At 41.4% G+C, this 24,956-nt stretch overlaps 1 protein-coding gene across 3 annotated transcripts in view; it reads right to left on the reverse strand.

Moving 5' to 3' along the window:
* Positions 1–3,962: 3,962 nt before the first annotated feature.
* MREG (melanoregulin) overlaps positions 3,963–24,956 on the reverse strand; it is a 72,224-nt gene continuing 51,230 nt past the window's right edge. For 2 of the 3 annotated variants that reach the window (XM_003254050.3, XM_030802957.1), the window contains exons 3-5: positions 6,746–6,836; positions 5,292–5,455; positions 3,963–4,726 (exon numbers count right to left, since the gene is read on the reverse strand). In XM_003254050.3, the coding sequence (XP_003254098.2) occupies positions 4,592–4,726; positions 5,292–5,455; positions 6,746–6,836 (390 nt within the window). In that variant the 3' untranslated portion in view covers positions 3,963–4,591. Of the gene's footprint in view, positions 4,727–5,291; positions 5,456–6,745; positions 6,837–20,632; positions 20,783–24,956 lie in introns of all 3 variants that reach the window. The other variant, XM_030802958.1, reaches the window with a different exon arrangement.

Genomic DNA, 24,956 nt, shown 5'->3' on the forward strand with positions numbered 1-24,956 from the left:
ATGGAAAGGAAGCCAGGATTGTGCCATGATCCCTCTCTGGGCATTGGAAAGTAGTCAGATAAATTGGTTTCTGCTGCTATCACTGCAGTTCTCTTCCAAAAGTTACTGCCATTAGTCGGATAACTCCTAGGGAAACTTACATTTAATGTCCTCACTAAAGAAAAGACACTTGATGATGGTCTTGAAAAACCATCACATTGGAAAATATGTGATAGTGATCGTATCGGCAACTCAGATACTGTCACAGTTGGGTTCCCTGAGGGAAATTATTTTGAAATGGAGATTGACATGAAAGAAGTCTATTAGCAAATTCCTGTGGAGGAGAGAAGGAAGACAGGCTTGGGGAAAGGGAGAGATTTTACTAAAATGTAGTCACAACAAAAGCCTCAGCCAACCTAATAGGGAACTCTCGAGCAATGTAAGTGTATGTGTGTTGTGTGTGTGCGCACGTGTATGTGTGTGTGTCCATCATAAATATGTTCTATCTCAATTGAATACAGTTTTTGATCTACCATTCTGATGGGTAGAGAAAGAAAACATTTGACAGATCAGTGGCCACAAACCATGTAGCTGACATTGCCTTAGTCTATTCCAGCCAAGGTTTCACATGTGGTACAGACGCTGCAGTTACGGTTACTACTTGGCTGAGTTTTCAATAGTCCACTTTCATCCTCCAGTGTCTAGTTTTTATAGAGGTCAGAGTGGTGAATTAAATGGAATTATGATAAGGCTCAACATTCCCGCATGCTTTAGGTCTGGAAGGGTAGCACTAATCTCTGCCTTCACGTGGGATGGAATATTAATTTTGGTTTACTATCTTGGCCAGGAGGTGGGGCAGTTTCAGAGGATTCCACATGGCTTTCCCTTTAAGAAAATTCTAACACACGCACCAAGAAAGGAATGGCGGTTCTGTCAACTCCCAAGTATGTTCAGTCTGATTATTTATCCTGAAAGTAAGGAGATGACAGGGAATCTAAGTAGGGGGATGATTATTTATTCTGAAAGTAGTAGTCGACAGGGAGACTACCACTGGATAGAGCCGTGAATTCAGTGGACCTAGTGTTAAGTAATACCTGGAAAAGAACTCCATTTATTACCTGAATCCCATATGCCTCTCACTCCAAAAGGTGGACTCTAGTGATACTCTGGTCCTGAAGTATCAATGTCAGCTTGGACCTTGTGTCTCAGCGCCCTCAGATTATTCATATACTCCCCTTCCCCAGCATACAGTTATCCAAGTAAATAACCATAGGGACATCATTGCCATACACACTTGCAGTGGTTTTACAAAGACCTTCTTGGAGACCCAGACTTTCCTTCAATCAGCAGTTTCTGCATTTGGAAAATAACAAAGGTCTGAAAATTTGGCAAAAGATTATAACCTTTTATTAAGGTGGCTGTGTCCTATCTCCTGATCACCCATCCTTGGGGTCTTTTGAAGGTATCATTTGAGCAATACTCATTTTAGACCTGTTTTACTCCTAAAGATGGCATGTTCCATTAACTGTCTCCAAAGCTCTGTGCAGGAATCCTTCAACCTGGCCACTCATTGTGATAACTGTATCCATTTGGCTTCTGATAGTGACTCACTGCCATTGGGCCTCTGTTCTTCCACGTCCATTGCTGTCAGTGAGCTCACTTCTGTAACAGCATCTGGCCTTCAGAACTGCCACTGAGCTTCTCAGGGATGCTGGTGCCCTCTCACCAGTGCATTCCTTATCCCTTTAGTACATGTGTCTTCTGTGCCTTCCTGGGTGTCCCTTTGCCCTTAAGAAAACATAAATAATATTCTGTGCAATACATCCATGAACTGTAAAACCAGGTGTTTGATCTACTAGTTAGAGGGTTTTTCCCCGGTGCATATTAAAATAAATATTAATATAAAAACTTCCATCCATCTACCACCCCAAATCAACCTGCATACACAGATGAGCCTTTAAGAAGTACTAAAGTAAGAAAATTAAAAAAACATAAAAGGAGTACTAAAGTAGTCGACAGGGAGACAAAAAGTGGGAAACTCTCTGGCCTTCCACACATCTGTGGCTGCTGGTCCTGCCAAGCACACTGTGACATCTGCAGTGGCCACCTGAGGCACCCCTGTGCCTCTCTCATGCACTGCCATGTCCACTGGACTTAACACACATCTAATCCTTGACTAGCTTTAGGATGATGGGAGGCCCTTAAACCCATGAGTGTTTCAGCCTCTCTGCCCTTTAATTTAAAGGGATTGTGGAAAGAATATCTATCCCTTCTTATGTCAGAAATATAACACATCCAGCTGAAAAGTAAATACAGGAGTCTTTTAATTCCTTATAAGGAAACTTTCCTGGATAATTCCATGTATTTTAATAATCACAGAGATAGTCCTATCCTTATTCATTATCAAAAATACTGTGGTAACAATTTATAGATGCACACAATCTCACCTATTTTGACATAAAAAAGGCAGAAAGGCAAAATACAAATTCTGAGACAGAGAGTGAAACAATACAACATCCTTAGATTTATTTATTTTATTGTTTGTTTCACTGTTCGAATGTTTATCTTGCAAGAGCCTACAGAATTGAGAGAAAATATCTGCAGGCTAATTTTACATAACATGAGACAAAGATTAAGCACTAAATATAAAATATAAAACTTTTAGCTTACTTATTAAACTAGGAAGAATTTTCCTGAAACACAGCAGTTAAATTGGTCTACAATGCATTAATAAATGGAGAACACGGATCTCGCCTATGAAATATTTTAAACATTGTGGACGCTACCAAAAAGCTCATTGGTATATAAAAATTTTCAAGTCACAGTCCTCTAAGCAGACTAAATACAAGTTAGTTTTTAACCTGAATTCAGAAGTGCAAAATTTGTAAAAATAAAAATATTGCCATTATTCTCAGCAATCTATGGATTAACCTTACAAATCCTTAAAGTCTTTTCAGTAACATGAACCATGATCTCTTAGTAAGTTCCTTGCTTAAGTGGCAAGTAACTTTTGAAGCTGGACTTCTCAATCTGTAGAGAGAAGCAAGCTGCATTCGCAGCATTGCTCCCTTTTGAAAATTATCTTCTGAACAGAAGAAGGTCCAGCAAAGATCTTCAATGCAATACTCCCTGCATATGTGCAAGTCTGCATGAGAGGTCCTCCCACAGGTGCAGCTGCCAGCCAACGAATCAGAAACAGATGAAAGATGAGAGAAGAAAACAGAGGTCAAACATTCCAGTTTACAAATGCTATTCCAGACAAAATGCCAAGGGCTTGGCCGGGCGCAGTGACTCACGCCTGTAATCCCAGCACTTTGGGAGGCTGGGGCAGGTGGATGACGAGGTCAGGAGATGAGACCATCCTGGCTAACATGGTGAAACCCCGTCTCTACTAAAAATACAAAAAATTAGCTGGGTGTGGTGGCACGCACCAGTAGTCCTAGCTACTCCAGAGGCTGAGGCAGGGGAATCACTTGAACCCAGAAGGAGGAGGTTGCAGTGAGCCGAGATTGCACCACTGTACTCTAGCCTGGGCAACAGAGCAAGACTCCATCAAAAAAAAAAAAAAAAAGCCAAAGGCTTTTGGAATAGAAATGGACAATATACAAAATGAGAGAACCAGATACCAATAATGTTGGGAATTTAAAATGCATGTGCCACACATGAGCACATAACTCTTTAAATGCAGCTGTAGGAAGTTCCATTTGGGTCTCCCTTCTGAGCAGCACTCCTTGTCATTATTTTTTTTTTTTTTTTGAGACGGAGTCTTGCTCTGTCGCCCAGGCTGGAGTGCAATGGTGCAATCTCGGCTCACTGTAACCTCCACTGCCCGGGTTCAAGGGATTCTCCTACCTCAGCCTCCTGGGTAGCTGGGATTACAAGCGCATGCCATCACACCTGGCTAATTTTTGTATTTTTAGTAAAGACAGGGTTTCACCATGTTGGTCAGGCTGGTCTCGAACTCCTGACCTCATGATCCACGCACCTTGGCCTCCCAAAGTGCTGGGATTACAGGCATGAGCCACCGCGCCCAGCCATCCCTTGTCATTTCTATCATCTGATACATCTATACTTCTGAATAATCATAACTGATAAAGAGATGCCCTGACACCCTCCAAGGTTCTACGAGGTGACCAGAGAGGTCACATCATGCCTAGTATTATTTTGGGGTTAGCATACATTTTATAATAATTATTTTAAAACTGGCAATCCGTTTTGGGACTCAATGACAGCTCTCTCTATTAATCATATTGTTTTATTAACTGAAATAGTCCACTCAGTCAGTAGGATTAATAATCAGAGATTATGACACAACCAAAACCAAAGCTGGGGCAACGGGCTCTCACAATGGAACCACCCATTATGAACTATCCATCTGACCAACTCTTTAACTTTCTTCCTAAATGTGAGATCACCAAGGCGTTTCAGTGCAGCCTGCACAACTCACGGGGCAGGGTCCTCAGATTAAAGACTTTACATTTATGTAGAATTCAGTATCATTTGTCACTAAGCAAACTCTATTTGCTCACTCTCTTCTACATGTAATTGTCCAACTTTGGTTGACTGCTGAGTCCTCATGGAAGAATTCCCGTTCTGCCCTTGAGCCTCTCCTTTAGGGACTTGGAAATGGAAGGTAGTGCAGTTCTTTCTGGTCATCTGCCAGGCATGGAACCCCAGGCTTCTTGGGGTAAGTTCGACGAGCAAGCTTAAAGAACTCTTCCGCAGCATCAAGTGCAATGAGACGGTCCTGCAAAGACAAACAACAAACCAAAAAACTGCTGGCAAGATAGGAACCAAGACATGTCGATGGGAAAAAGCAATCTAACAACAAAACCCACCCTGGAGATGACAATGAGCAAGTAAGACGTTTATTAATTTTTTCCTAACAAATGTAGAGACAAGCCTTAATCCTTTAGTTACATTATCCAAGAAATATTTCCCCACTCCTTAGCGTCCTTTCAGATTATTTTTTAGTCTTATAGGTTATATAAACAATACTTCTCACATCTCTTTGACCTACAAATGGTTCAGAAAATAGACGACACAGTAGAATTCACTGAAAAATACAAACTCTTGAGCTGGAACCCAAGCCTCAGTAGGTCCACGTGTGATACAGAAATCTGAACTTTTAAAGCTCTTTAGGTGATTCTGATGCTGCGGGCCACTGGGAACCAGAGTATATATAATGCCAGCATCTGCCACCTCATATGTGATAGTGATGGTGGTGTTGGAATACGGAGGATAGTGAATAGTTTTAAAAAGGCAAACAATTAAAGCAAAATTAGGGCAAATGAAAAAAAGCATCCACTTACCACAACAAAGAGATATCTCTCTGAGAGCTCCCAACTTGTTGGGAAAATACTGGTTTCTTCAGCCAGTTTTAACAACATCTCTCGAGCTTTCCTTGTGTTTTTAGAATCACTGATGGTGCTGAGTTTAGTCACTGACAACAAAGAGTCAGCTTCCTTTTGAAAACCTAAGGTAGAAAAATGGACCACTCAAGTAAAGTAGTCCCAAGTTAACAAGTGTCCCGCAATACGGTCCCCGCAGGAGATTACGAACAGACGCATGTGGATTCTGTACAAGCATAAAGCATCAGAAAACTGAAGCCAAAGGCACTATTCCATGTGCTGCCTCCCAGATCCATGCAATTGGCAGGATATTTAATTACAATTCTTTTGGTATTTTTTTCTCTTTGTTAACTTTTCCCTCAGAGCCTCAGATACTCATCCACTGGCTGCTTGTCACCTTGTTTCTGGTTTGAAGCCCTCTTTCCTGTCCTCTCTACTCTTTACCTTCTCCCCTGTCCCCAGAATTCCTACCTGCCTCCCAGCCTGCAAAGTGGTTCCCTCCAGGCTGTCCTTCTCCAAACCTAGATTTTCTTCCTCAGGGTAATATGATTAGCTGGTAAAAATCACTTACCCAAAAGTATAAAGGACTCAAAGACTTAAATCTACTTGGAGTAACTTACATTCTTTAAAAAAAAAAAAAAGGCTATTAGCTCACAACAATACTGGATATGCAAAGAGGGCAGAGGTCCCATCCCATCCCACTGCATGCCAACCAAAGCCATAGAGACTGGTCACATGGCACCCCATGCTTGGAAAGTGATGATGCCAAGATGTCATGTTCTCTTTCAAAGCAAAAGTATCAAGGATTTCAGAACTGATAAATTCACTTTTCAAACATTGAAGCAGGATATTTTATAATGTGGGGGCCACATTTATTGTATCACAATCCTGGGAGAACTGAGAAAAATCATTATCATTAACCGTTAGTGATGAGGGCAGGTATCTACCTTAATGCCACAAGTATTTTTCCCAACCTCGAAGTTTTCTTCCATATTTCTTCTGAAATTCTACACTGAGTTTTGCTGTCTGTCTTGCAAACAATATTTCTCCCAACCTGCTTCATCTTACAAAGCTATGACTAATTGGCCAACACCCCCATCTAATTAAATTAATGTACAATGCCAAAAAAGTAAATGGTAGTGCCTACATGACTGCACTGGCCTGTGTACCCTATACTAGGGACAGATGGAGTAACACATGGCAGAGGGTGTCCTGAAGACATGGACTGGTGACAACAGAAACATCAGGCATTTATGCTTGAGGATATAAGAGCAAGATTGGGAAAATAATTAGTACACAGCAGCCTTAATTAGTCAATTTTTGACATTCCTTTTATAAAAACCATGGTGGAGAAATTGAAGAATAATGATCACAACTAGTTATTTTTACCATTTCACAATCTCTTTCAGATTTACCTAAATCTTCTAAGATGCGCTTCCATCTGTTTCTTACTTCCCTTCGAACCTGCCGCAGGGTATGGATATCATAGTTGAGTTTCTGCCACTCCTGTAGGAAAATAAAAGTTTAGTTTTATTTATACCCCTTGGCTTAAACCTCTATCTCATTCCCAAACTTCATGTTGCCTAAACACATGGCTCTTCTCTTTTATTAATCTTCAAAGCATGCCTAAAAGAAGAGAAGGAAATGGATGAGATAAAGTTGATATGAATAGTATCAGCTTCCACTGCTGGAGAATCTGCTCTGCACCAGGTGATATGGCACCTTGCATAAATTATCTTACTAAAACTCTTCATATTACATATTCTCTCAACTTAGTGATCTCACCTGTAAAGTGGAGTTAACAATGATAAATATTCCATTTAAGAATGTTATAAAGATTGATGGCATACAGAAAGCACAATATCTGCACACAGTGAGCACCTAATAAAATCTATGTTATTAAAGCCATTTTATAGATACAGTAACTGAGGCCCAGAGAGCTTCCTTGGCTAATCCAATGTCATCAGCCAATAGGTATCAGAATAGATATTTGAACCCAAGTCTGGCTCCAAAGTTCATAAGAAACTGACACACACAAAAAAATCTATGTCTCCCTTTGTAGTCAGAATAAAGTAGACCTGAAAATCCCAAGTTTCTTGATTCCTGGGCAATGCTTCCTTCACCATATCTCAGCAACATTCTTTTTTATTCATTTTCCTTTGATAGGATGAATCTGTCACAAATTCAACTTTATCAACGATTAAAGTTCTTTATCAGTCCTATGTATAGGAGGCCATCATGTTGTTCCAATATAGAACTTGAATCTTTTAGAAGCATTAGGATCTTTATTGAGGTAGGTGTGCCTTTAAAATGTCATAGAAATTTGTTTTTAAGAAGCCTTGTCACTATGGAGCAGTCATTTTTTAGAGTATACCTTTTACTATTTCTTAGCAAAGACATTAACCACACAGCTATCCTAATGCACAGCCCAAAAGAACATCATTCTAAATGTTCAATTTAGGACTCAAGTTATATATTTTGACTCCTTTAACTGAAAATGTTTCAATGATGCCATTATTTCTCTACTAAGTTCTGTTTGAGGCTTGCCTTGTTGATTGCTCATCAACTCATGACTGGTTAAGAAAAAACAATTTAGCTGCCATTCGCAAATGTTTATAGATACCACTTGGAAAAAGAAAAGCTAGCAAAACAAATTGTGTTTTGTTACGACTGCATTTTAGATCTTGAATCTGAGGATATGCCATCAGCAGGGCATGGGCTTTCAGCTATTTTCTAGAAGTCAAGAAGCGGCAAGTTTGAACACTTTCGCCTGGTCCCCTTTTATTTTACCAAAGGCATGTTAAACGTGCATGAGCACATGTGCATGGTGATTGGGGTCAGGGACAAAGTCTGTGACCTTGGAAGAGGGCAAAGTTAACTAAGTTGTATAAGAAATATGCAACCCTGGCCGTATCTTCAGCATCATGTTAAAGCATACCTATCTAATCCCCCACAGACTATATAAAGTTGTAGGGGAAAAAACTCAAGTACTGCTGTCTTCATTGGATGGGCCTTATTATACTTACTTGGCCACTCAGTATAGCATATTGGAAAATACTGTGGGTGCTGAGCCTGAGTGTCTGGGTTTGAATGCCAGCTGTTATTTACTGACAGCCTGACTTCAGGGAAGTTCTTAACCTCGCTGCTCCTCAATTGCCTCATCTGCAATATGGGGATAATAAAACTACCTACCTACCTCATTGGCTTATTGTGAGGATCAAATGGGTTAATACAAGCCCTTAAAATGGAGGTTGGTCCACATGCTTCTCCAAATCAGTGTAGCACAATTAAGAAACAATCCTAGGTCAAGGATGCTGGCTCACACCTCTAATCCCAGCATTTTGCGACACAGAGGTGAGCAGATCACTTGAGGTCAGGAGTTCGATACCAGCCTGGCCAACATGGCAAAACCCTGTCCCTACTAAAAATAATAATAATAATAATATTACAAAAATTAGCTGGAGGTGGTGGTGCACACCTGTAATCCTAGCTACTCAGGAGGCCAAGGCAGGAGAATCGCTTCAATTCAGGAGGCAGAGGTTGCAGTAGTGCGTCGAGATCGCACCACTGCACTTCAGCCTGGGCAAGAGTGAGACTCTGTCTTAAAAAAAAAAAAAAAAGAGGGCCAGGCGTGGTGGCTTACGCCTATAATCCCGGCACTTTGGGAGGCTGAGGCGGGTGGATCACTTGAGGTCAGGAGTTCGAGACCAGCCTAGTCAACATGGTGAAACCCTGTCTCTACTAAAAATACAAAAAAAATTGCCGGGCCTGGTGGTGTGTGCCTGTGGTCCCAGCTACTCGGGAGGCTGAGGCAGGAGAATTGCTTGAACCTGGGAGGCAGAGGTTGCAGTGAGCTGAGATCACGCCACTGCACTCCAGCCTGGGCAACAGAGCAAGACTCTGTCTCAAAAAAAAAAAAATCCTCCAGGACTCAGAATTATTTCTACTATGAGCACGGAGGACATGATACATTACATTATGCAGTATGCAATTTGTGAGGACCTCCACAAGAAAAATTTCTCTGCTCTAAGTATCAGATGGTTTATCTTTCCTAAAAAATTATTTCATCTTTCTGGATGTTGTAAATTTTATAACTGATCTGTTTCCACTTGTGCCTGAAAATTTCAAGTCCTTTCAGGAAAAAAAAAAAATAAGATATATATATATATATATATATATATATATATATACACAGTATTTCACAAGCATTTTTGAATTACTTCAATTTCTGGCTACTTTTTGTGTCTTTATTCATATTTTCCTCTTTCTTTCCTGTCTTATTCTAGTTTATCTTATCTCACTAAACTTTCATGTAAGTTGCCTTAACTCCTTTTAGATAAAAAGATGGCAATAAACGAAATATTAGGCAGAGCTACACTGTGCTTATTCTCAATGAAAATGACCCTGCTTTCTGGACTTCATGAAAAGTGACCAGATTCTTAGTCACACTTGATTAGAGACCAACTCAGTCAATCCACAGATGAGTGGCCTCATATGTTCACACAACTTTAACTTATGAAACAAACCACTAGGTGGCTTCGCCAACTTGCAATTAAAGGTCTCTATCAATTTTTCTTTTAGCTCCTTAGGCTGATGTCTTAGGCCTTGTTGTAAGTGCAGCCAAATCTCTGTTTTTCAGAGACTCATTCATCATTGGATCATCCAGGCTTTGACTTTTAAAACATCCTTCCTTTCCTGCTGTCCATCTGTTAGTCATTTTGCTATTCCTAAATATCTACAATGAATGTTATACGCATTCATTCAGTTTCAGTGTCTGTTACTCTGATAAAACATTTCATGGGGAAGCAACACATAACTAATAATCAATATGAGATTAAAGATCTGCTAAGGATGGATCCATAGTTGATGCATCTTTGGATCCCACCTTCCTCTACCATGGTTTGGGGACAGCTTGCAAATGACAGGTGCTTGTTAAAATTAGTGGAATGAAACTACGGATGTCATACTTCCACACTATTACTATCTTCTTTTGACAGAATAGTCATGAATAATTATACATGAAAGTATCTGGAAATTTTATGCAAAATTTAAAGCTCTAAAACCAGTAGAAGCATTGGTAGGGTTTTAACTAAGAATAGGCACTTGATTAATTGGTAAGAGGAGAATCTGGATTCCTCTTAAACATGTGACTCCAAAGAATTGGATCTTGATATGGTTTGGGTCTGTGTCCCCACCCAAATCTCATATCGAATTGTAATCCCCATGTGTTGAAGGAGGGGCCTGGTAGGAGGTGACTGGATCATGGAGGTGGTTTAGCACCATCCCCCAGTGCTGTCTCATGATAGAGTTTTCACAAGATCTGGTTGTTTGAAAGCGTGTAGCGCTTCCCCCTTCTTTCTCTCTCTCTCTCTCTCTTTCTCTCTCTCTCTCTCTCCTGCCACCGTGTGAAAAGGTGCTTGCTTCCCCTTCACCCTTTCGCCATGAGTGTAAGTTTCCTGAGGCCTCTCAGCCATGCTTCCTGTACAGCCTGTGGAACTGTGAGTCAATTAAACCTCTTTTCTTCATAAATTACCCAGTCTCAGGTGGTTCTTTATAGCAGTGTGAGAACAAGCTAATACAGATTGAAATGCAGCAAATGAAAAATAGTAATGTAAAAAATTTTATCCACTTACATCTCTCCACAACTAAAGAAACTAACTCCCCTACTCCCTGGCATTAGAGCAAGTCTTCTGATGTCCCTCTCCAATTTTTAAATTGTAATGATTTTTTACCTTGAAACAAATAATTTGAAAATAACAGTTAAAGGTCAATTACATATTCTTCCCAAGTGACTTCAATGCAATTCTACCAGACATCAAAAGTTAAAGTCTTATTTTCTAAAATAATATTTTATTTGTTTCTCCTTAATTTCTGAAATAATATATTGTGGTCAATGTGATGCCATGGCCCTGAACTTTAACAATGGCTCAATTAGCAAAGGTGTAGCAAAAGAAAACATATTGAGCTAATTTCATAAGATACCTGAGAACAAGTCAAACTGAAAAACATAATTGGAATCAATAACTGAAGATGTTTATAGCTGAATTCTTGGGGTTTTTTTCCTCATCAGTTGTTGGCCAAATCAGATTAGGGATGCTAGATAAGAAGGTTGAGGCAACAAGATGAAAGGCAGAAAGAACTCAATGTCCTGCCACCATCAATGGCATTCTCCTCCAGCTTTAGATCCCCAGGAGCTGACCTTGACCTTGAGTCCTGATTTAAGCTCCTCAGATCACTTTCTCATGCATAAAACTAAAACAACATTTGATTCTTTGACCAGCATTTCCCCATTTCCCCTACCCTCTATCCCCTGGCAATGACTGTTCTACTCTGCTTCTACGGGTTTGACTTTTTTACATTCCACATATAAGTGAGATCATGCAGTAATTGTCTTTCTGTGCTTGGCTTATTTCACTTAGCACAATGACCTCTAGGTTCATCCATGTTGTCACAAGTGGCAGGATTTCCTTCTTTGTTAAGGCTGAATAGTATTCCATTGTGATATATTTACCAAATTATCTTTATCCATTCATTCATCCATAAACACTTAAGTTGTTTCCATATCTTGGCTATCGTGAATCATGCTGCAATGAACATGGGGGTACAGATATACATCCCCATAGTGTATATATGGTCACTATAGTTAATAATATTGTATTGTTTACTTGGAATTCAATATGATTTTAATTGTCCTTACTGCACACATGCACATGCACACACACACAGATGGTAGCTATGAGTGGTAATGGATGTGTTAATTAATTTGACTGCGGCAATCACCACACAATGTATATGTATATCAAAGCATCATGTTGTATATCTTGAATATATATAATTTTCACTTGTCAATTAAATATTTTAAAATTAAAACACAGCGTTTGATTCTCATCTGTATTACTGAGTTTGTAGATAAATGGGATTGTTTAAAAGTACTTTTTATTTCTTATAAAAAAGGTGACTTATACACTTAAAGAAATATATTCTAACAATAACTTACATATATTTTAAATCATCTTGGCTGGGCGCGGTGGCTCACACTTGTAATCCCAGCACTTTGGGAGGCCGAGGCGGGCGGATCACGAGGTCAGGAGATCGAGACCACGGTGAAACCCCATCTCTACTAAAAATACAAAAAAATTAGCCGGGCGTGGTGGCGGGCACCTGTAGTCCCAGCTACTCGGAGAGGCTGAGGCAGGAGAATGGCGTGAACCCGGGAGGCGGAGCTTGCAGTGAGCCGAGATTGCGCCACTGCACTCCAGCCTGGGTGACAGAGCAAGACTCCGTCTCAAAAAAAAAAAAAAAAAAAAAAAAAAAAAAAAAAAAAAAAAAAAACTTAAACTCTTAGGAACAACTTCAAAAGAGATCAATTTATTTTTAATTATAAAAGTAATATAATCACATAGAAATAAAATATCAAAGAGGACAGAAAGATACAAAATGAAAACTAGAGGTTTTCATTTTTCATTTAATCCTCTTCTTCCAGTCTAATTCCTCAGAGATAGCTATTGTTGAACATTTCCTCTTCTTCTTTTTCTGATAGCTACTTCCATAACTCCAAGAATAGGCTTATACTTCCAATTTCTCATGTGTTAACTTTAAACTTCCTTGTACTCCCTCTATGAACAAAGAGTAACTTAGCTTTCCCTCTGTGCACACATGTGCTCTCTCTCTCTCTCTCCCCCTCTCTCTCTCCTATCTCACTGCAAAGGAGGCTGGAAAAGTGAGGAAGCAGATTATCAATAGCACTTTGGACCAACCACGATTCATCCCTTAAGGTTGGCACCTTGCTGCCCCAAACAAAAGCTGGATTCTGATGGCAAGGAAGAAAGAAAGGGCATGAACACCGGGGCAGCTAAAATGTTTGCCACATGTAATATGATATTTTCTTTGCCAACATCTGTTATCCCCTTCTCCCATCAATCTATTAAGTACACTCAGACTTTCCCTTGCAGAACAGTTATAGTCTTAGCTCTCAGAGCAGACACTGATTGGCTTATGCCAATAAACTCATTTTTGGCTGTATATTAGAATCATCCAGGGAGTGTTTTAAAATAGCCATGCATGCGATTCACTTCTCAGACCAATGACATCAGAATCCCTTGAAGGGGTTCCAGGTTTGCGATCCAGTGACCTAAGCCAACCAGCACAACCTACTGTTTCAGGGATGGGCACATAACCCAACTCAAGCCAAAAGAGAGGCAGCGAAATCCATGAAGCTTCTGGAGCAATCAGGAATGGTGATTCTCCTCCACAATGTGATATGAAGGTGCAAAATCTGGAAATGCTCTCATCACTTTGACTAGCCTGAGAAGAGCTAGATTAAGCAAGAAGTAACACTCAGAGAACACAGTTGAAAGAATCACAGAGATACAGAGCCTATGGCTATCCTGAGCCTCTGGGTCAATTCTCATCTGAAGTCAGACCTACTTCAGGAACTCTCTGTCATCTTAGCCAATTCCATTTGGGTTTAGACAACTGGAGTTCTTTTTCTGGCCCTTGCATTGGAAACATTCATGTCGTAAAGCCCACTCATTGAGTATTTAAAGGACAATATAGATACCACACAAAATGTTAGTTTCCTATTTTCCCACCCTCGCCCCCAGGAAAAATTTTCAGTGCATAGATTTATCTAGCAAGGAATAGATAGGGCTTACAGCGGATGCAGTGTTAATGGCTCTGCCTAGATCCCAATCTTTCTGTCCCAAAAGTGTCTTACAGAATGACACAGATATAACAGCAGCCCTTGTCTGTAGCCAGGGCTTACTTTATGATGCCTCCTGTGAATTCTGTCCAGCAGAGCAAAGCCTCTGACTCTCATGAGATGTTGCTATAACAAAGGAGAGAGGTGGCTTACCTCTAATTGGCTAATTTCTTCCAAAGATCCAAGCAAGAAGGGTCTAACTATGATTGGCTTAACCATTCAACTCTCTTATGAAGACAGGTTGAATCCTTCTGGCTGGATCTAATAACCAGTTCAAAGTTCACTTTTGATTAAAAACTTTGAGCTAAAATCTGTTCACCATCTGAAGATCAACCATTAAGATGACCTTGTCTTTTGTCTCTCTTGGATGGTGAAAAACCATCTTCAGAGGAAGATGTTCATACTCAGACTAAAATGATCCTTACTGTATTTGATCTGTGTGCGCGCACACACACACACACACACAAAAACAACCAGAAGAGTATTGCTCAAATGTTATAGATGACACTCTGGTGAAGTTATGTAACTTGCCCCACGCCCAAGCGCAAACAGCAGCTAAGGCAGAACTCAAATCTAAGTGCATCAAATTCCAAAGCCCACAGACTCTATAAAAAAGAAGAAACAGAAAACAATGACTATTGTTATTTCCTCAAATTATGCTTCTTTTTTCTTATGCATTCACTATTTTATTTTATTTTTTTTAGAGAAGGAGTTTCGCTCTTGTTGCCCAGGCTGGGGTGCAATGGCACGATCTCTGCTCACTGCAACCTCCGCCTCCGGGGTTCAAGCAATTCTCCTGCCTCAGCCTCCTGAGTAGCTGGGATTACAGGCATGCACCATAATGCCCAGCTAATTTTGTATTTTTAGTAGAGATGAGGTTTCATCATGTTGGTCAGGCTGGTCTCAAACTCCTGACCTCAGGTGATCCGCCCACCTTGGCCTCCCAAAGTGCTGGGATTACAGGCATGAGCCACTGCACCTGGCCACATTCATTATTTGTTAAGGTAATATATTTATATGATTCAAAAAATACTAAAGGCTCTGTCCCCCAGTCACTAGTGTTCTCTCCACAGGTAATTAATGTTACCAATTTTATCAGCATTTTACCCATAAACAGTAGCATATTATACCTTGCACTTTTCGTTTAATAGTATGTTTTAGCAATCAGCCTGCATCAAAAATGTCAGATTTGGGCTCTTTGACTTTTTTACCATTTAATATAGACAGAAATGGAATAATAAACATATTTGTTTTATAGAAAATGCCCCCCCATATTACAATATTTTCCTGCATGTCCCTTAAAACTTGAACATTCCTTAAGATTTTTCACTTCCTAGTCATTCTTTCCAACATCAGTGTTGAAAAACATTAAGCTCCCACGTGGATTCATGCACCATATACAACCCTTTGGGAATTTTCATTTCAACTCAAACAACAAACTAAAAGAATATGCCACACTGCTGGGACGATGACAACACTGCATTACAAAAATTAAATACATCTAAAACACAGACTAAAAATTAGAGTAGTTAAATACTTTTACTTGGAAGTGGCAGCTTCTTGGTAAAATGAATTCTTTTGAATACGATGACTGTTGTCTCTTTCCTTTCAGTTTTCACCAATTGACATCATCTTATGCTGCTGCTACTTAAAATGAAGAGGGATTATCTAAAAGATAGAAAAAATGTATTGACTGCTTCTCCAGTTTAGTTTTCTTTCATTTTGCAGGTAGTAGGAAACATCAGATAAGGTGGAGAAAGACATATAATACACGGTGGGAATCTGGATTATCAACAGCATCTAAGAAATCCTCTCATGTTTGTCTTTCACAGAGAAATGTGAAATAGATAATGCAGAACAGGATAGTTCTGCCACTACTGAAGAGTACACAGAACTGTTGATGTCAGTCTGGAGAAAGGTCTCCAGTAATGCACCATAGGGCTCAATTTTGGAGCTGATTTTTATCAGCGATTCAATGAAGTCAAAGATCACAAAAGTAAAAAGGATTACTAGTACATAGAATCATAACGTCAAACGTATAACAAATAAAGCCTGTGAGGTACAATCTAAAGGCCAAAATTTATTAGGAATAAATAAAAATACACCCTACTTTTAGGTTGAAAAAAATCAACACAGCCAAAGCAGCAGATCCAGGGATCGGCCTACACAGCAGTTCATGTGAAAGAAAGGCTGAGGGCTTGGATAAACCAAATGTTCCGAATCTACCCAAAATGTGGCATTCCTGAGGATTAACTGGGTTAATATATGTAAAGAGATAAGAGTGGTACCTAGAAAATAGTAAATACTCTGTAAATATTACATCTACCTATCTACCTACCTACCTACCTACCTATCTAATCTATCAATCCTCTACCTGCCCTTTCTTGCAGATGCCTTTAAATCCTTTTTGGGTTTTGTCAGGTGATACAGAAAATAATATATTATATTGAAAGAGCCTGTAGAAATTAAATTTCTAGAAATTAAAAATTTTATAGTACATTTCTTTTGGTGTTGTTTGTTGTTGTTTTTGAGATAGTATCTCACTCTGTTGCCCAGGCTGGAGTGCAGTGGCATGATCATGGCTCACTGCAGCCTCCACCTCCCAAACTCAAGCAATCCTCCTGCTTCAGCCTCCCGAGTTGTTGGGACTACAGGTGTGCACCACCATGTCCAGCTAATTTTGTTTATTTTTTGTAGAGATGAGGTCTCGCTATGTTACCCAGGCTAGTCTCAAACTCCTGGGCTCAAGTGATCCTCCCGCCTTGGCCTCCCAAAGTGTTGGGATTACAGGCGTGAGCCACCATACATGGTCTAAAAATCATATAGTGTATTTCTGTATAAAGTATAGAAATTATACTTCAGTGTTCCAGTTGGGGAGGGCTGTGTTAGCCTATGAGATGGATACCCTTATAATTCATCTTAAGATGTGGAAACTGAGACTGAAGTAACTCCCCCAAGCACACACAGCAGGTAAGTGACAAGCTGGGATTTGAAACCCAGACAGTCTGGTTGTGCGGCTGACACACTGAGCCACCATCCACACTGCCTGTTAGAACAGGACCGGAGAGGGTAGGCAAGGGAGGAAGGAAGGAAAAAAAGCAGAAAAAATAGAGAAAAAGCAACCGATTCAAGAAAACACCAACCTGAAGCCACATCAGCTATGCCTGAGGAGGAACTAGGAAAACACAATTGAAATCTGGGGAGAAAACAGAACTTTTCTAGAGGCAGAGGATTCCCTGCATCCAGCAAAGGATGCTGCCAAACCCAAGGATGTCCTTTTTCCGAAGGGTGGATTCACAGGACACAGCGCCCTGGTGCTTCCTCTGGGGACTCCAGCACTCCTCTTCCTCCTCAGAGCCAGCGGCAGGACACTCCAGCCCCTCCTACTTTTCCCATCCCTCCCTCCCGCACACTCTCCTCTCCACTTTGTCCCCACTTCATCTCTCAAGGAGTTTGATGAAGGTAAACCATTCCCCTCAAGAGGAAGAAAGAGAGGAGGCGGGCAGGATCCGCAGAGGTCTGAGATTCTAAGGACTGAGGAGAGAAGATAAATATTTGGGGCTGAGCTGTGCTTGTCTGCAGCAGGGAGGGCTGTGAGACTCCCTGATACTTTTCTGAAAGGAGGTTTCAGGCTTCTGGACTGAGAAATCCCCAGGAAGACTTACCTAAGGTACCTCCTCGGCTCTTCCCACTTCCTTCCCCCAGCTCTCATCTCACAAGGAAGCCTCTCCTTGGAAACCTCCCTGGACAGCATGCACCCTTCTTCCCCCAAGCTTGTGAGATTACAGCTTTAAAAGAACTCCTGATTCAGAACCCAGCCAAGTCCTCTTCAGAGTTCGTGCAGCAAACCAGTTTCACTCACTCACATGATGGGCTTCTTCCTCCCAGAGTTAATTAGCTGCACATTTTAACAAACACCCAAATGTTTGACTGTATTTGCCAAACCCAAGAGAAAAAGGATTCTGCAAGAAACGAGCTCACTTCTCTTCATAGGACAGCTGGCTGCACTGATGCAAGCAGCCACGGCGCCCTGCCCTTAATGAACTCCTTGACCTCCTCAAGCTCCAGTCCATTCTGCATCCCTCCCTTCACTGCCAAATGGCTTAGACTGGGAGCCTCCATTGCTCTTCTCACTTCCTCCTGATCACCAGCCCCCAGCAATCTGCCTTCTTCAGGCCTGCTCTCTATGGAAAGGGCTAAGGTATTAATACTTCCTCCCCATCCCACTAGTGACCTGATTTAGGGGAGTCTTATAGTCCTTTCCAAAGACCCTCGCTGCCTCTAAAGCATTTAATCCTGATGGCCATACCCTTCTTAACATGCCTTTCTAGGTTTCTATGGGAAAGGGAAAAGGAGATGAGCATTTATTAAGTGCCCACTGAGTGCCATGGGTAGTAAGTCCCCCACCACCCTGTGAGGGGGGTATTAGTATCCCTATTTTGGGGAGGAAAGTGACAGTATCCTGCCTAGAGTCTAAGTCAAGAGGAGCTCTGGGATTTGGGATCTGCTGCCTCTAAAGCACATCCTCCAGCTGATCCCCCTCACTCTCAGCTCTCTTCCCTCTGCTGGTTCCTCTTCCTTCATCTCTTCCTTTGCAGTCCTTTCCTAAGGCTCTGTCTTAGGTCTTCTTCTCACCCCTACCTCCCTAGATAATTTCCCCTAATGCCTCAATTTCTCTTGTCATTACTTCTCTCTAGTGACTCCTAAGTCTCTTACTTTAGTCCTCACCCCAAGCCTTGGCTCCAGGTCTCAATTTCCACCTTTCTGCTGGATGTGTCCAAGTGGACGGGCTGCTCACATGTGGATGAGCCCAGTCAGACTTCACCATCCTCCCTCAAGTCACCCTTCCACTTTATGTTCCCAACTGTGTCAACTGCTGCTCACTCCCTTAATCCCATCTTCCAAATCTAAGCCAGCCACCTCAGCTTGTTGATTTTCCCTCTGCACAAGTTTCTTACTCTTTTCTGCCTTAATTGGCCTGAATGCCTGCAGAAACTGGTTCCTCCGCTTCCAGAAGCTAAATTCTCCAATCTCCTCCCAACCTGCTGTCTTCCAAAGATGAGATTGGGTCACTTCCCTCCCTGAAAACTTCAGTTGTTCCATACCGCTTACTGAATAAAGTTTCAATCCCAAGAAGGTTACCCATGATCTCACCTTTCTGGTCTTGTTCCCAATGACAGCCCTCCACACACAGTCTGCCTCTGACACTTGGGACCATCACTCTATCCTCCAGCACACCTTGAACCTGCATGCCTCGACCATGTTCATTCACGGCCTCCTTCTTCTGTGATCTAAATCCTACTCACCCTTCAAGGCTCAGCTCAAATGCCACCACTTCTGAGAAGTCTCTGCCGTTCTTACCAATTGAAAGTAAACTGCCGCTTCCTTTGAACTTCCTCAGTTCCTTTATGAAAATTTTTGTAGAGTTACTAACTGTATAGATACTTCCTTTTTTTTTTTTTTTTTTTTTTTTTTGAGACAGAGTCTCACTCTATTGCCCAGGCTGGAGTGCAGTGGCGCAATCTCGGCTCACTGCAAGCTCTGCCTTCTGGGTTCATGCCATTCTCCTTCCTCAGCCTCTCGAGTAGTTGGGACTACAGGTGCATGCCACCACGCTCGGCTAATTTTTTTGTATTTTTAGTAGAGATGTGGTTTCACCATCTTAGCCAGGATGGCCTCGAACTCCTGACCTCATGATCTGCCCGCCTCGGCCTCCCAAAGTGCTGGGATTATAGGCATGAGCCACCGCACCCAGCCAAGATACTCTTATACCATAGGTATCTATAATGTCTCCTTTATTACCAGAGTATAGGCTACCTGACCACAAGAACTGGGATTTGCCCAGGTCCTACCCAGTGCTTTGCACACAGCAGGTCCTCCAGTGGGGCTGCTGAACTGCACTGCACATGATGATGCATGTAAAAGCCAAGTTCTGGCTGTGCTCAAGTGCCTATTGTGAAGATAGAAAGCTGCACTAAATTTTATTGGAAAAAGCCACTTGGGCTATAATCCATGTGAATTCTGAACAAGGCAGGTTTATATAATTAAGATATTTGGGTCAGGTGTGGTGGCTCATGCCTGTAATCCCAGCACTTTGGGAGGCCGAGGCAGGGGGACCACAAGGTCAGGAGATCGAGACCATCCTGGCTAACATGGTGAAACCCCATCTCTACTAAAAATACAAAAATTAGCCAGGCGTGGTGGTGGGCACCTGTAGTCCCACCTACTTGGGAGGCTGAGGCAGGAGAATGGCGTGAACCCGGGAGGTGGAGCTTGCAGTGAGCCGAGATGGCGCCACTGCACTCCAGCCTGGGTGACAGAGCGAGACTCTGTCTCAAAAAAATAAAAAAATGTAAAAAATTTAAAAAACACCTGGGCCTGGACGGTGTCAAGGAGGGCACCCTCTTCCGGCACTACAAAAGCTGACTCTCTGCATCTACCAGGCATGGTGTGAAAGCGAAAAAGATAAGATTGTATTTCACTGTTCCTAGACAGCTGGTGCACTCATTAACTGCCCTCAACTCAGCCCAAATGGAAAAGGATCAAATGACACAGCAAAGAAACACAGTGACTTAGAGGATAGGCAAAAGACTGGACTAACCTTGGAGTAGCGGTTGGCAGGGGGTGGAGGCCAGGAGGGGCCTGTGCCCAGCGGTCTGGCACCTTCAGGACTTAGAGGGGCCCTCAATAACTCCCAACAATGGTTGGCTTTATGCTTTAGCTTGGATGTCCCACCACCCTGGAGCACTCTCTTTAAGAAAGGTTTGTTTGTTGGTAACCAGAACTGATGAAAATGAGCCTTTTTGGCTGGGCAGGTCAAACTCGGATGTAGGTATCTCTCTCCATGCCTCATGAGACCTACCCATTCAGTGAGATGAGAACTAGCTTCTAGGTATCAGATTCACATGCAGGTCTCCTTTTTTTTTTTTGGGACAGTGTCTTGCTCTGTCACCCAGGCTGGAGTGCAGTGGCGCAATGTTGGCTCACCGCAATGTCCGTCTCCTGGGTTCAAGCAATTCTCCTGCCTCAGCCTCCCTAGTAGCTGAGATTATAGGTGCCCACCACCATGCCCGTCTAATTTTTGTATTTTATAATAGAGATGGGGTTTCATCATGTTGGCCAGGCTGGTCTTGAACTCCTGACCTCAAATGATCTGCCTGCCTTGGCCTCCCAAAGTGCTGGGATTACAGGCATAAGCCACCGCACCCAGCCTCTCCTCCTTTTTGACCCAGAGCTATCTACTTGCCCTTTCACTGAATCCCAGGAAAAACTGGGTCTTAGTGAAGTTCACGATGCTCCCAGGCCTAGGACCACCTGCTGCTCCCATCACCAGGCCCTAAGGCCCCACCCCAGATGCTCTGATACTTAAAAGATTAATAAAGTGAAATTTGGGGGCAGTTCATCTCTATATACCATGCGGAGCCTCAAACCCCAAATCACACCTTGGAGTTACTGCTTAGAGCACCTTAGACAGGCACATCCATAGCCTGGTTACTGATGCAGTCCCACCACTCTTTGCAATGCTCAACTGTTTTGACTCTGAATCCGAGCTAGAGTTTTGACCTAGAACCGGTCAAATGTGAAGGCTGAGTAATGCTTTTTCAATTCTATTTATTTTTATTCCACGGCTCCACTTGAGTTCTGGAAACAGACTGCTTTGCAGCCAGAGGCCCCTGACCTAATTCTTTATCCTGGTTTTAACCAGATTAAGCCAAGGGAGAGCTCACAGCTCCTGCTGCCCAAGTGTGTCTGCAAAGCCACGGGAAGGGGCCACTAAGCAATAAGATTCGAGCTAGTTTTGTCTAATTTGGGGACTCCCACCTCATGTACAGTTTACGGTTAAAAGAGCAAAACTCAGGATGAGATTTTGCTAGTGCTGTCAGGGGAGGGCTGGGGCTTGCCATTTTCCATGTGATATTGTTATTCCTAATCAACTAGTTGGAACCACCTCCGAGTTCTGGGGCTCTGCAAGGAAGAAAGATAATTAGTTACAGCAAAGACAAAGGATAATATGACTAAATTTCTGCTCGTGGATAGAAAAAGAAGACTTACATTTCTAACAAGGCAGAAATTGCCAATTCGTTCAATTAGTTTAAGCATGTACCATTGAGAAAGGCCACTTCTTCAAAGTAGTGACCCAAATTTAGATTGAACTCTGAATCCAGAGTAGAGAAAACATCTCAAAGATCTTGCTATCCCTCCACATCCAGACCTGTGCTGTCCAATACAGCAGCCAGTAGCCACACATGGCTACTGAACACCTCAATGTAGCTGGTCCAAACTGAGATGGGCTGTAAGGGTAAAATACACATCAGATTTTTGAAGACTTGAGAAAAAAGGGCCAAGCATGGTGGCTCACGCCTGTAATCCCAGCAATTTGGGAGGCCAAAGCAGATGGATTGCTTGAGTCCAGGAGTTCAAGACCAGCCTAGCAAATGTGGCAAAACTTTGTCTCTACAAAATATACAAAAATTAGCCTGGCGCACAGCTGTAGCCCCAGCTTCTCAGGTGGCTGAGATAGGAGGATTGCTTGAGCCTGGGAGGTCAAGGCTGCAGTGGGCTGTGATCATGCCACTGCACTCCAGTCTGGGTGACAGAGCGAGACCCTGTCTCAAAAGGAAAAAAAAAGAACGTACAATCTCTCATTAAGAGTTTTTATATTGGCCAGGCGATGTGACTTGCACCTGTAATCCCAGCACTTTGGGAGGCCGAGGCGGATGGATCGCTTGATCTCAGTTCAAGACCAGCCTGGGCAACATGGTGAAAACCCCGCCTCTACCAAAAATACTGTAGTCCCAGCTACTCAGGAGGCTGAGATGTGAGGATGGCTTGAGCCTGGGAGGAGGATATTGAGGCGAGCCGAGATCATGATCATGCCACTGTACTCCAGCCTGGGTGGTAGAGTGAGATCCCATCTCAAAGAAAACAAACAAAAAAAAATGGAGTTTTTATATTGATTACATGTTGAAATGATAATTTTGTTATATAACTGATTAAATAAGACTATTAAATTTAATTTCACCTATTTATTTTTACTTTTTTAATGTGGCTACTAGAAAATTTTAAATGACTTATATGGCTTGCATTGTATTTTTATTGGGCAGTGCTGAACCACACAACATTATACTCAATCGTTTAGTTTTAAAGTATGGCAAAACTTGCAAAAGAATGTCTTTTTATCCTAATACCACCAGAAAACACTCTTGTGTGGATCCTTCAGAATTGCAGTCCCTCTCCTAGTGATAGGGGAGGTGAAGATTCATCCCCCTTTTAGTCCTTTATTTGAAGCGTGTCTTTCAGTTTACAAAAATGCTTTCATACCCATAATTCGTTAACTGATAACTACACCTAGACAAACGTCATTGCTTTGAAAAGACCTCTAAGACAAGAAAGAAAGATAAATACATTTGACTAAATACAAATCTGAACTTTTATATGTGGCGGGAAGGAAATAATAGTGTCTTTCAGTTTGCAAAAATGTTTTCATACCCATAATCTCACTTAACTGATAGCTACACTTAGACACGTCTCATTACTTTTAAAAGACTTCCAAGACAACAGAAAAGATAAACTTCACTAGTAAAATTTTGAAGCTTTTATACAGTTAGGGAAAACATCACAATAAAATGGCAAGCAATATACCAGAAAAAGCATTTGATACAAATATAGCAAGGGGTTAATATAGAAAGTCAGGCCAGGTGTGGTGGTTCACACCTGTAATCTGAGCACTTTGGGAGGCAGAGGCAGGTGGATCACTAGAGGTCAAGAGTTCAAGACCAGCCTGGCCAACATGGTGAAACCCTGTCTCTACTAAAAATACAAAAATTAGCTTGGCCTGGAGGCCCACATCTGTAGTCCCAGCTACTCAGGAGGCCGAGGCACCAGAATTGCTTGAACCCAGGAAGTGGAGGTTGCAGTGAGCCAACATTACACCACTGCACGCTAGCCTGGATGGCAGAGTGAGACTCTGTCTCCAAAAAGTAAAGAAAGAAAGAAAAGAACAGAAAATCACACTAATGAGAAAAAGGCATTGAGATAATTCAAAAAAAAATCAATTAAGACATAATATCCACCCTATAATAATCAAAGAAATTCTCAAACAATGAACACTGTGTTGCTATTGTTGTCTAGCCAAATTATCTATTAAAAATAAAATGAAATTGCCCGGTGCTGGAGAGGGTCTAGTGAAAGGGGCTATTTTGTATTATAATTGAGTTATAAAATTTCTGTCACTTTCTGTGAAAACTATTTGGCAGGATGTATCAAAGCATATAAAAATGGGCAAAATCTTTAACCCAAGAATTCCAGTTCTAAGAATCTAGAAAGACAGACAGATAGATAGATAGATAGATAGACAGATATCTCTTTTTAAAATACCAGAAGAAAAATGCAATAAAATAGTATGATAGTATTTATCTTGGCTAGGATAACGTATGAGTGACTTTTTTCCTCCTGTACTTTTCATATTTTCCACACTGCTCATGTACTTCTTTTATAATCAGAACAGAAACTTTAAAATCCCTAAGAATGATTATTTTTAAAGCTTCCTTTGTAAACCTAATCTAGCATCTAATTAACTCAAAAATGGAAAAGTCTAGGTCTGAGTACTATAGTAATTTAAATTCATTTTAAAAGGTATTTGCTATGTTTCAGACGGCAACTCACAGACCATAACTCATCTGATTTCAAAGCTAAATGACGAGTTAATGGGTGCAGCACACCAACATGGCACATGTATACCTATGTAACAAACCTGCACATTGTGCACATGTACCCTAGAACTTAAAGTATAATAATAATAATATAAAATTAAATTAATTAATTAATTTTAAAAAAAAGAATTTTGTTAAACTGAAAATCCTATTGACACATCTGCAGGTTCCTGTGCATGTCCCAGTATTCAGCCGAAAACACTGTTGCTTCTG

This window comes from Nomascus leucogenys, chromosome 22a, assembly GCF_006542625.1.
Source record: "Nomascus leucogenys isolate Asia chromosome 22a, Asia_NLE_v1, whole genome shotgun sequence".
Lineage (NCBI taxonomy): Eukaryota > Metazoa > Chordata > Mammalia > Primates > Hylobatidae > Nomascus > Nomascus leucogenys.